At 47.1% G+C, this 12520-nt stretch overlaps 1 protein-coding gene across 1 annotated transcript; it reads right to left on the bottom strand.

Annotated features, from left to right (window-relative positions):
* Window positions 1-705: 705 nt before the first annotated feature.
* Window positions 706-6564, bottom strand: SNAI1 (snail family transcriptional repressor 1). Its single transcript, XM_027849112.1, has 3 exons — window positions 6410-6564; window positions 5399-5917; window positions 706-1970 (listed from the first exon to the last, which is right to left on the bottom strand). Exons 1-3 carry the CDS (start codon window positions 6486-6488, stop codon window positions 1789-1791), a joined length of 780 nt encoding a protein of 259 aa, XP_027704913.1. The 5' UTR covers window positions 6489-6564; the 3' UTR covers window positions 706-1788.
* Window positions 6565-12520: the final 5956 nt, after the last annotated feature.

Here is a 12520-nt window from a genome sequence, read left to right on the forward strand (position 1 = left end):
GCTTATCACCACCCAGGAGGTGGTTCAGCCAAGGTCCATCCCACAAGGAGCTCTTTCTGTGTATAGAGAGGGAGACCTTCAAAGAAGGTTTTTTGTCTTCCTCCTTCCTGGAAGACCACATTCCTACAGTGGATTTTAGGGAATAATAGACCTTTCTTCCCATACCACCCTCAACTTCATGCCTTTTAATGACAAATTCCAGAGGCCCTGAATGAGATGTAGATGGGAGCTGGGGAAGGAAAACCTTTCCTGTATCCACCAAAGGTCAAAAGTCAACAGTATGTTTTCCTTTCAAGGGATAGATTAGAGCTTCATCGACCTGTAGTTCTGGAATAAAGTGGATGGGGGAGGAGTGGATCTACTGTAGCCTATTTGGGAAACATATGTCTGCACAAGCTCCTCCATCATCACTGCCCCCAATTCCCTGCCAACTAGGGGGCTAGGACTAGAAAGTTTTTCTGATCCCAAAGCTCTTTCCTTCAAACTCTACAGACCATTTCCAAACCAACAAAAGATGGTGGGGAGGCAGTAGAGGAAAGGGCCTCTTCCACCAGCTGTCCCCTTTCTCACCTCAGATAATCTGTACTCACTTGCCTTTTTAATCCTTGAAAGCATATTTTGAAATCAAAGCCAGATCATCCATGTGATTACTTATTTTTATAAATTAAGCACTTTATTGAATATCAATAAATTGTGTGTATATAATTATAAAAATGTTTCATCAGTACAAAATGTGGCATAAAAATATAAATACCAGTGTACCTTTGAAATGTAAACATCTTCTGAGTATGTGAAAAAAAAAATAACAGGCAGAGATCCCTACTTGGTGCACCTGTCTGGCACCATAAATAGCTGAGGACACACCTGTCAGTGGGCCAGGCCCTGCACAGCCCCCTTATTGTATGGCTTGACAAGTGCTTACTATTAGTCATATTAACAGGTGCTCCAGCTAAGAACTATCCTAGAAATAGGGATTCAGACTTGAAATGGCTCCTCATGCTTCTTGGGGAGGTTGTCAATGGCCCAGGCATCCCACGGGTCCATCATTGTGGCTGGCAGCTGGACCATGGCTGGCCAAGTGCATAGTTACACCTTTAGAACATATAGTGACTTCCTCCAGATAGAAGCAGACAGACCCTCAGAACCCACCCTGAAGGTTCATTGGGACACCCCCTGATTGCTTTTTTTGTCCTTCATCTTAGCAGAAGGGGGTGAGGCATTGAAATTTGTAGGATTTTGAATAGGAATAGTGTCCAGCAGACTTGGTTTAAAAGCACCAAAAGAAGAAAAAGGAAAAAAAAAATCACTCCTCCCCTCCACACCCCCCTCACTGGAGGAGGCTGACAACATCCCCATGAGACTGACTGTAAGCGACATTTCAGACACCAGCTACAACTGTCACGGTTCAAATTGTGAACTACAGTCAGGAAATGCCCGAACGGCCTTTAAAAAAAAAAAAGACAGAGTCCAAAAGGGGGTGGGGTGGGGGAGGGGGCGGAGGAAAATTGTCACCAGTTCCTTTCATTAAGGACTGAAGCAGCAAGTTGGGGCGGGGGAAGGTGGGTGGAGGGAGAGTGTGTGGGGTGGCATGGGATGTTGCTCCGCAGCTGGAGTTAACACAGGGGAGCAATTTCCTATAGAAGCTTTTTTTCCCCCTTGAAAATCATAATGGCAAATATTCACTTGGCTCTTTCACAACTTGGGAAGGGTTGCTGGCAGGGGAGAAAGGGAGACTTCAGGCCGTGGTGGGGCACCTTGTGCCCGGGACCTCCCTCAATATGCAATCTTTCAGCGGGAACCCGAGCAGCCTGCCTCCTCATGCTTGTGGAGCAAGGACATTCGAGAGAAAGTCCGAGAGCAGCTTTTACACTGGTACTTCTTGACGTCCGAGTGGGTCTGCAGGTGGGCCCTGAGGTTGGAGCGGTCAGCAAAGGCTCGGCTGCAGTGCGTGCAGGAGAACGGCTTCTCCCCTGGGGAAAGAAGAGGCAGAGAGGCAGGGTGAGGCTCCCAGCGAACCACTCCTCTCTCGAGGCTTTAAAGGATGTCCCACCCCCACCCCCACCCCCACCACCCCCCTTCACTGAGGCCCAGATAACCTCAGCATGGCCGGTAAGCCCAGGAATCTGGACTATTGGGCCTTTCTGCACTATCTTTAAGACATTAGAGAAGCGCTGATTACACTCATACCATGGTTTCCCAGAATTTAGGGCTGGGAGGGGCTTTGGAGCCCATCAAACCCATACTTGTGATGCAGAGGAAAGAATGTGCCATGATGTCAGAAGACTTAGTTTCAAATCCTACCTGGATGACCTTGGGCAGGTCCTAACCTCTGGGACCAAATTTCCTCCCCTATTGAAAGGACAGAGGATTGGAGCAGATGACAACGAAGGCCCATTCTAACACTAGGAGTCCAGTCCAGTCCTCCTGCCCCTCCCCTGCTGTTTTACAGAGAAAGGAAGGGAGGTGTCCAAGCCCCCAGAGGCAATGAATAGAAAAACTAGCATTTGAACTGAAGTGTGGGGACTATACATCCGGGGCCTCATTGCTCTGTAACACCTGAATGGCAGGACACTTGCCTCTTGGTGACTTTGTAAAGGCAGGCCAGTCATTTTCCCTCATCCATAAAATGGGAATAATCACATGGACTACTTCTTCCACCAGACTGTGATGAGGTAAGCACTTTATAAACCTCAAAGCAGTACAGGAAACATGTTATTATACACCATCAGGGAACTCAAAACAAGGGAAAGCCAATGAAAAAAAACTGCAGCCCAAAGGGAGCTGAACTAGCAACCTAGGGAGGGGCAGGCATGGTTTAGTGGAAAAAGCATGATATTTGAAGTCAAAGGTCCTGGATTCAAGTTACTCCACCTGCTACTAACCCTACTTTGGGCTCCTCATCACTGTTTGGATTACTACAATGGCCTAATTGGTTTCCTTGCCTAAAGTCTTGGCCCCTCCCAATCTCTTACACTCTTATCAAATAATCTTCCTAATTGACAAACATTTATAAAGTACATACTCTACCGGGAACTGTGCTTAGCCACTGTACTTTCCACTTTCAAGGGGAGGATTCTATTAGGGGAGAGGTCTAACAATGCCCCTCTTCCTGTGCTCAAAAATCTTCAGTGGCTCCCTTTTGCCCTTACAATAAAAACACAAACCCCTTGCTTTTTTGCCAGCTGTTAGATCATCTGCCTTGGTGCATTTTTTGTGCATTTCCCTATTCATCTTCCGGGCCCTCCTTTGAGGGTCATTACCCTCATTCAAAGATCCAATCAAGCACCACCTTCCATCTTAAAAACCTTTCCTAATCACCTCCACTGCAAAGTGCTCTTTGGAGTACTTTGTTTAGGACTTCTGCTTTGCCCCACCCCAACCCCCACTCCCTGCTTTGAATTATACAGATCTTTGCATAGAAGCACTTCTTAGACCTTCACATCCCCATGAGAATGTAATTTCTTTGATATCCCGTGCCAGATACACGGATTTGTACATAATATGTTTGTTGAATGAATGAATGAATCCTAGCAGAGAGTTGCTTTCTTGGACAAGTCACAAACTCTGAGGCTCATTTTCCACCTCTGTAAAATGAGAAAGTTAGATTGAATTATCTCTAAGGTCCCTTCTAGCTCTAAATCTTTTTGACGGTATGGAACTCTCCAGGGAAACAAATAAGGAAGGGCACAAATGGAATAGGGGAGAGCATATGTTAAGCTATAACAGGAATCCAAGGGGCCGTCTTGAATCGTATAGCTGCCATGGATTTTCCTAAGAAAACTTCATTCAGAAAGAGACTTTTAAAAAGAAAAAGCTTTTTCTTTTGGGGGAGGTTGAGGGAAGGAGGGCCTTTTTTTTTTTTTGAGGCCTTCAAGCCTTATGCCCCAGTGGATTGCCTCCGCCTCTGACCAACTTCCTTCAGACATCTTTATACCATGCTAAGCAAGTGTGAAATCAGCACCGGCAAGGCTGCCCCAGCCCTGTGTGGAGTATAAAGGCAGGGGAAGGCTGCATTGTATATGTGATACTTCTTGGATTAAAAGGGGAAGGCACCCTGGGCCCAGCAGCTGCCCGGCCCACAGTAACAGGTGCACAGACATTGCTCCATCACAGCACCTGCTCACCCTTCCTTCCACCAGCCCTCACTGTCCCCCATCCCCCAAAGCTGCCATTAAAGCAGACAATGAAAATCAAGGTTTGAAATTATGCATTTCAACAGCAGCTTTGTAGTAGGATTTTTTGGCTTCCAAACTGAATTAATGTCCCTTAAAAAATGAGTAGAGGAAATCTGGGGGGGGGTGAGTGGGCTCCTTAAGAACTGATAGTCTCCCCCCTACCCCACCCAGTATCTAAGGCTTCACCAGGTAGACAGTAGAATCATAGGATCTTAGGGGACCTTAGAAGTCATCTGGTCCAACCTCCTAATTTTACAGAGGAGGAATCTGAGGCCCAGAGGAGGGGAAATTACTTACCTAAGGTCACTCTGCTAATAAATTTTACAGATCCAGTATGGGATTGTATCCCAGGTTAAGTAGCTCTTCCCACAATATCAAGTTGGCCAGATGCTGGAATGGGTGAGGCCTCTTTGCATATAAAAGCCCCAGTGAGGGGGGGATGGGTGAGAGAAGGGAGAAGCTGGAACAATGAGGAGGGGGAACTTCCTGGTCTGAGCCCTTCACCAAACCCACTTTTGGGCCAGGTAGGTGGCTAAACATCTGTCTCCCTTCTTAAAGAGTACTCTCACACATCCAAAACCCCATTTTCCCATATGGCTGAGATGGGAGAGAACTTGGTTACCCAAAGGAGGCCTCTCCCAGGGCAGAATGGCAAATTAAAACAGGATACAATGAGACAATAAGATCACTTTCTATCTCCCTAGCCACTACCCTGAAATTCGGTGCACAGTAAGTACTTCATAAGTGTTTGTTGTTGCTGACAGCATCAAGCCTATTTCAGTACCCTCTCATCCCTCCAGGTACTTGAAACATTGTTCTCTCACAAGGCCTGGCTACTAGTCATAGGGATAAAATCGATCAATGAATGAATGAATGAATGAAAAAAAAATTCAGCAAAATTACACGTGTATGAGTAAGGCATTAAGCTCTGTGACCTTAGGCAAGCCATCCCCCCACCCCTCACCCATTAACAGGGCTAACATCAGCTGTCCCACTTAACTCCACAAAACTATTGTGGGAACGCATGGAACCTGCCCCATACGCCCCATATGTAAAAAAATGAAGGAGTTGAGTTAATGGATCTCTAAGAGTCCTTGAATTCCCAACAATGTAGTTGTGTTTCAAGGCCCCACCTGAAATCATATACTGAAATCCTATAATCCTAAAACATGTATGAAGAAGGAAAAGAGTATAGGATAGAAGACATTATATAGGTCACTTACCTGTGTGGGTTCTGATGTGACCCTGCAACAGCCAGGGCCGGGAAAAGGCCTTCCCACAAATCTTGCAGACACAAGGAAGTGTGTGGCTTCGGATGTGCATTTTGAGGGCACCAAGGCTCACATACTCCTTCTCACAGACCTTGCAGATGAAGGACTTTCTAGGCTGGGCATCTTCACTTTGCTGGAGCTGCTGGTGTTTCGAGGGGCTAGGCAAGGTGGTGTAGGATTCAGGGCACTGACCACAGGAGAATTTCTCTGCCTCTTCCTCAGGGGAGACTGGGCTTGGGGGATCTGATCCCTTGCCACTGTCATAATCATCACTGGACAGAGAAGTCAGGTCCAGGGCCTTAGGCTCTTCTGGGGGTCCAGAAGCAGCCGCTGGCATGGGAGTAAAGAAGCTAGAGAGCAGCCCACTATCCCAGACCAGTGGAGGGTAACACATTGCTGGACTGAGGACCTCTGGTGCTGGAATGGCCAACATCGGGTAGGATTGGTCATACAAGTGGGGAGACACAATCACTGGAAGTGTGAAAAAGAAGAGAGGAAAGAAGAGGGTTATACAGGATACATCATCTCCAGATTAAAGGGACCCTTTCCTCCCAGATCTATCTCCCATCACAGTCCTAGCCCTCCCCAGTCCTAGGCTTCTCTTAAATGGTCCTTTCCCATGAAGACTGAATGATACCCCAAGCTCCAAAAATTTAAGGGAATCATTTCCCCTTGGCATCTTAGCAAAAGCCACCCTAACTCGAAACCCTTCTACTCCCAAGACCCCCTTTTTTCCTATCCCCAAGTCATTCCAGGACTTCCCCGCTAGCTCATTCTGCCGGCACCCAGAGTTCATCCAGCTGTGCCCAGATGTTTCCATCCCACTGGGTACAGGAGCTCCCAGAGGTTGGTGTCTCCTCTTCCTCAACCTCGCCCACTGTCTACTTAAGGTTGGTCCTATTCCTGGCCAACCTCTCCCTCCCTTATCCCTCCACTACTGTCCACTCCAGTTCGGTGCCTTACCTGTCTGACTCTCCAGCTCGCTGTAGTTGGGTTTCTTGCTGGTGGAGAAATGTTTTTTGACTAGAAAGGAGCGAGGCATGGTGATTCCGGGGCTAGGGCTCGATCGCAGACCACTGCGCCTGGGATACGGGACTGGAAACTAAAGCTACTCCGCTCTCGCACGCCAGTCTGAAATTGCCAGCCTCGGGAACTTCCTAATAAAGGGGATCTGAGCCCAGAGTGGCAGGAGGCGGGATCGCCCCGCCCGCTTGTCACCTCTAAGCCAATCAGCAGCCGAGACATCCTCAGGCCCCGCCCTCAGAGCCTCCGGGGCAGGTGCTGAGTTGGGACCTGCCGGGTCCGCGTGGCTCGGAACCGAGCACTGGTCCTGTAGCCCGGTCACATCCCGACCTCTGCCCAGACTAGGACCTTGGCTGATGGAACAGGTGCTCAATGAAAGCGTGGTTCTCTTGGTGTTCGTTCTTGTTGTAAAACTGGCTCGAGAGTTCACAAGTTTCCTGCGCCGGGACACGTGGCGGCTGTCGCACCTCCCTCCTTCCCCCACCCCCGGCCGCCAACCCCTCTAGCACCTGAGCCCGGCAGGTGTAGGCGGAGGCTGGATGCAAGGGCCAGTTCTGCCCTAAGGGCGTGGGAGGGGCGACTGGACTGGGCTCACGCCTTCTAGGGGCTTCTTTTATCCCCTACCCAGCCTGCTTGGGACTCTAGACGTCCGTGACCTAATTAAATGCTGCAGCCGGAGCGGGCGAGAGCCCAAAGTCCTCGCTGCCCTGCGTGGATCCGAATTGACTTCTCAACGATTCGGGTGCGCCCTCTGGCGATCCTAACCCAAGATCATTCGCTCGGTTCAGCTCCCATTAGCGCTCTAAGTTTTACAAAACACCACCATGGCAATACCCCTGGTAAACAGGAAAAGTATGACCACCCCCATTTTAGAGATGAGGAAACAATTTCAAAGCAGTGAAGGTATACTCCCAAGGTCACACAGCTAGTAAGTGTTAGGGCGGGGATATAAAGTCAGAGCTCCGGACTTCCAAGTCCAGGTCCCTTTCCAAGACACCACCACGTTCTTCTTCCCCAGTTTAGGTGAGTCGTTACAATTCCATCCCTCCCTCGATCCACTGGGACCCACTCTCCTAGTCCTGGGGACTGACACCTGAAATTCCGGCTTCTACTCTTAGCACCTCCTTAATTGGGCCTTTGATCTTCTCCTGGGACGGAAAGGAGAAAGGGGAGCACAGAAGGTGTCAGGAAACTTTCCTTCCCTTCACTTCCCCACCCCCTTGCCCAAACACACGCACACAGCATCCAGAATCAGAATAGTCAAAACTGGAAGAACCTTGGAACACAGAGTCCAAGCCCCTCTGATAATTATGGGTGTGGAATAGAATAGAGCAACCTGAAGCCGAGAATAGAAATGACTTGCCCAAGGTCAGGTATTTAGCCATAATAATATGTTACTCTTATATAGTAATTATTCAGGTGGGAATGCATCATGTAGCGGAGTAATGAAAAGAAGGAAAACGGGAGACCTGGGTTCGGGATTCTTAGCTCTGACTCTTGTTTCTATCACTCCGGGGAAGTTACTTCCTATCCCTGAGCTTCAGTTTCCCCATCTGTAAAATGGGGAAATCTGTAAAAATCCTTAACTGTCAAGGGCTGCTTAGAAAGGAAAATATTACATTAACCTTAAAGTGCTACCAAAATGTCAGCGTTTCCTACAGCCCTCTCAGGTTTACAATAGCCTTTCTCCCATCTGCTCTTACCTCATCTTCACAACACACGGATGAAGCCTGCAAGGCAGGATATACACACCCTTTTTTTTTTTCAAAGGAGTAAACAGGCTCAAAGAAAGATCTAAAGAGATGAGGTACCGGTAGAGCCCAAATTGGGAAGCATTCATTTTTCTGACTCTAAGGTCGATGGTGTTCTTTGCACCAAACTACTATGCTTCACTTGGGCGGGGGGGTGGGGGGTGGAGTGCATGAGGCGGGGGAGGAGAAGATGTCGTGGTAGTGAAGCTGATTAAGCAAGTCTTCTAACTGAGAAGTTAGGCAAGATGACTTCCATGGTCCCTTCCAGACTCCAAGAGTCTAGAATTCTAGAATTCTAAATGCTAGACATTCATTAGACGGGCGTGGCGGTGGGGGGGGGGGGGGGGGGAAGGGGGTGGAGGAACTGAGGGAGAATTGCCCGGTGTTCCACATCCAGAAACAAGTCAGGTGCTATGCTGAGATTTCTGCAAACCCAGGGCAATACAGCCTTCCACGCCCTTCGCAGAAGTAGCCGATGTCCTGGAAAGAGAAGTCAGTGAATTTGAGATCAGAACTCGTAAGATTGAATTCCCACAGCTAGCAAGTAGCAAGGGTGGGATAACGGAGATGGTAATGAATGGGCACTTTCAGAGTTCCGTTGTTTGAGGTATATTAACTTTATAATTAAATTGTAAGCGCTAGAACAGAATTTTATTTGGAATCCACCCACCCCGTTAATATAGCATCTAACCCCCCCTTTTTTTTCTACCTGTCTGACCTTTAACCTCTTGAGCTTCAGTTTCCTCCGCTGGTACCCTGGGGGTAATAATCCTTAAACGACTTATTTCTCGTGGTTGTCCTGAGTAAAGCACTATGTAAATGTGAAAGGTTTAAAGCACTACATAAATGTGAGAGGCTACTACTACCAGTGAGATCTTAGCCAAGTGGTTCCCTAAACCACCAGACCCTGGCCCCTACACCCTGTGATTCTTAAAATCTCCGAATTCTTTAGCTAGAAAAGATTTTCTTGATCGTCTTGAATATTTTACCGAGGGGAAAAGAGACTCAGAGGAGAATGGTATTATTACTAGGGCCACACAGGTGGGTGGGTGGGGGGGGGGGGTAAGGTCTTCAGAACTATCTACCATATTTCAGGTGGTGGGTCAGATTTCAAAGACAATTCTGTCCTTGGGATTACAAATGAATTGTAAGGTCAGCACACTTCAAATTATCTGATAACTCTGAAAGAGTTCATTCATTACTACCTTCCCCATCCCAATTCTGGTCACTTGCTAGCTGGGGGATCTTCAGCAAAGTTACTCAGCTTATCTGAGCCTCAGTTTCTTCCTTTGTAAATTGAGGGGGTTGGACTGGATGTTTTCTGAAGGGCCTTTTGGAATCCAGATCCATGAGCCACCCCCCCCACACACACACACATTGGTAGAACTCAGATGTTACCAAATGTTAGGTGTAAACTCAAAGTCTTTTAAAAACTAGCTGCAAGTACCCCCACACCCTCCCAGCTAACACTCCACCTTAGGAGCCCTTTGAAGTCTGGAGCAGGAGATTCTCTTTTGATTGAATCATTGAAAAACCAATTATCTCCCCAAACCTCTCTGAAGTTCACGAGACCTAGGTCTAGGGAGTGGACCGCTTGTCAAGTAACCTTAGGGGCTGATAAGATTAGATACCTGAGCAAAAAACTGAAGCCCCTACGGTCTTTTGATTGAATACTTGTAAAGTAGCCCCTAACAATGGGCCTAGTTCACAACTTCCTGGGAAAGAGGAAAAGGCCATTTGACTTTCTTTCAAGGTGAATCCACTAGAGGGGGTGGGACATTTGCCGTGGATGTCCAAGGACAGGAAATGAATTGCTTCCCAGAGCTGGGGGAGGAGAGGGAAACCAGCCACTAACTTGTAAGTTCTGACCTTGGTCCAGCCTGGCCAGACATCAATTCTTCCAAGAATACTCTCCCGGAGCATCCCCAGAACCTAATGGTCAAGGAGTCAGGTGCCTTTCTAAGTTAAGGTCAGACTACCACTCTGCCTGGGGTGGTATATATGGGGGTGAATATACAATTCTCAGTAATACTTTACTGCCCTCTGCTGGTCCAAAGCAATTTGAGCTCTTGTATTCAACACCTCCAGGTCCAGGACAGAGCCCCAGAAGGGCTGGAGAAGAAAGAATCACTAGGGAGTGTTTGAGATTCTTAAAAATATCAATAAAACATCTATTTTATTTTATTTACATTTTTCTTGAAGTGTTTTCAACATTTATATTTCTCAGTATATATCTCTTCCTTTCTACCTCCCAAGTCAAGCACTTAGAAAGCAGCGGGGAGGGTGAGCCAGATGTCAAAGTGGATAGAGTACCGGGCATGGAGTCTGAAAGATGATCTTCCTGAGTTCAAATCTAACCTCAGACACTTACTAGCTGGGTGACCCTGGGCAAGGCACTTAACACTATTTGCCTCAGTTTCCTCATCTGAAAAATGAGCTGGAGAAGGAAATGGCAAACCACTTCAGTACCTCTTTCAAGAAAACCCCAACTGGGGGTCACAAAGAGTCAGACACCACTGAAAACAACTGAACAAAATACACATACAAGCAAAAGGAATGGTAGTCCCTGCCCCCAAGGAGCTGACACTCTAAGGGGGGAGACAAAACATAAAAGGAAGCTGAAAAGTGCCTTGAGGGGGGGGGGGGAAGAGAAGGTACTACCATTCTGCCGTGGTAAAGTCCAAAGAGGCAGAAGAAGCTAGGAGTGGAATGGAAGAGTAAGCATGGCTGTCTAGAGCACTTCCTCAAAATGGACATTCTGGGGAGGAATTCACCCATTAGAGGGGAGACTGTTGAGGCAGAGGGATCTTTCAGGGTGAAGAGGCTGCTGAGAAATGGTGGAACGGTCTAAACAGAGTCAAAATAAGAACTTGACTTATAACAAAGAATAAAAAAGAGGAAAACAAATTGTTCAGCACAACCAACAAACATTGGAGGGAGGGGGAATGGATATCACATGTAGTGTTTTACACATATAGTTCCCCACCCCTACAAAGAAATGCCTTCTCTTATCTCTTGTTTAGAGTCAAACTTGGTCATTATAGATTCACAGCATTTGGTTTTGATTATAAAATATTTATTTTTGAGAGAGAGAGAGAGAGAGAGAGAGAACTCTGACCTGGAGAATATAGACCTAAATTCTAATTCCAGCTGTGCCTTAACTCATTGTTTGACCTTGAGCAAGTCAAATAAACTCCCTAGACCTCAGTTTCCTTACCTGTAAAATGAAGAGATCAAAGTAGATTCTCTCCAAGGTTTCATCTCAATCTGATATTCGTGGCATAAGATCTCTTCCAATTCTGATTCCATGAGTTTCTCTATTAGAAGCCACCTCCCAATTTTCTTTCTTCATTCGGAGATCTTTCCTGGGTCTCCTAGCCTGGCCATGCCTGCCTGGCCAAGAAGAAAGAAGCATCACTCCATTGAGCTCCTTCCACTTATCTGCTGGCCTAGTCTGCGTACTGGGAAGGACTGAAATCTGAAATGCCATTCATTCCTTCCACAAATAACCTGCTTAAGCTTGCCTTCATATAGATACCTCCTCTCCACCTTCCAGCTACTCAGTACTGTCTAATGCCCTGAGAGAACTCCAGGGGCCAAACCCTTAGGGATGTTAATAACCCCCCTGAACTCATTCCTCAAGAGCTGACAAACTCTTACCTTATCATACCCAAGTCATCCTAGTGATTCTGAATCCCCTCCAACTGTCACTACTCACCCATCTGCCCACTCCCTTGTTCCCATTCTCCTCACCATCCCCAATATTCCACTCTAAAGTTGCCCATCCTTAATACTGTGCTCTCTGGAATGCCTGCTCCATAGGTAACAAACATGTTTTCATCTTAAATCTTTTCCTTTCCTACTCCTTCCGTCTTATGGCTCTCATTAAAACCTGGCACCCTCTTTCATGGACTATTTGTGCCTGACCTGAGGTAGACCATTCCAAGCTCATATTGGCCTGATCAGCCACAGTTGGATACACTGTACCTTGACTCCAACATAGTGATGTCATTTTGGTCCTCCTCAAGAACAAAGGACAACAACCAACCAACCAATTGGAAAGGTTACCCTTTCCAGTTGCACATTTATTTATATTCCCCAACTCATTGGTAGAAGCATGGGAGCTGGACAACTCTTTGATCCCCATTGCCATTTCCAGGCTCTCCTGATACTACCATCACTCAGTAACCTCTCCTTTGAGGTTCACTCAATCCATAAAGCTGAGATGCAACAAAGTGCAGATCGGTCCTCTGCTACTTGTACTGATTTTGACCTAACAATTAACACCAAGAAAACACAG

Source organism: Vombatus ursinus, unplaced genomic scaffold (genome assembly GCF_900497805.2).
Source record: "Vombatus ursinus unplaced genomic scaffold, bare-nosed wombat genome assembly UNPS02000580.1, whole genome shotgun sequence".
In the NCBI taxonomy this organism is placed as follows: domain Eukaryota; kingdom Metazoa; phylum Chordata; class Mammalia; order Diprotodontia; family Vombatidae; genus Vombatus; species Vombatus ursinus.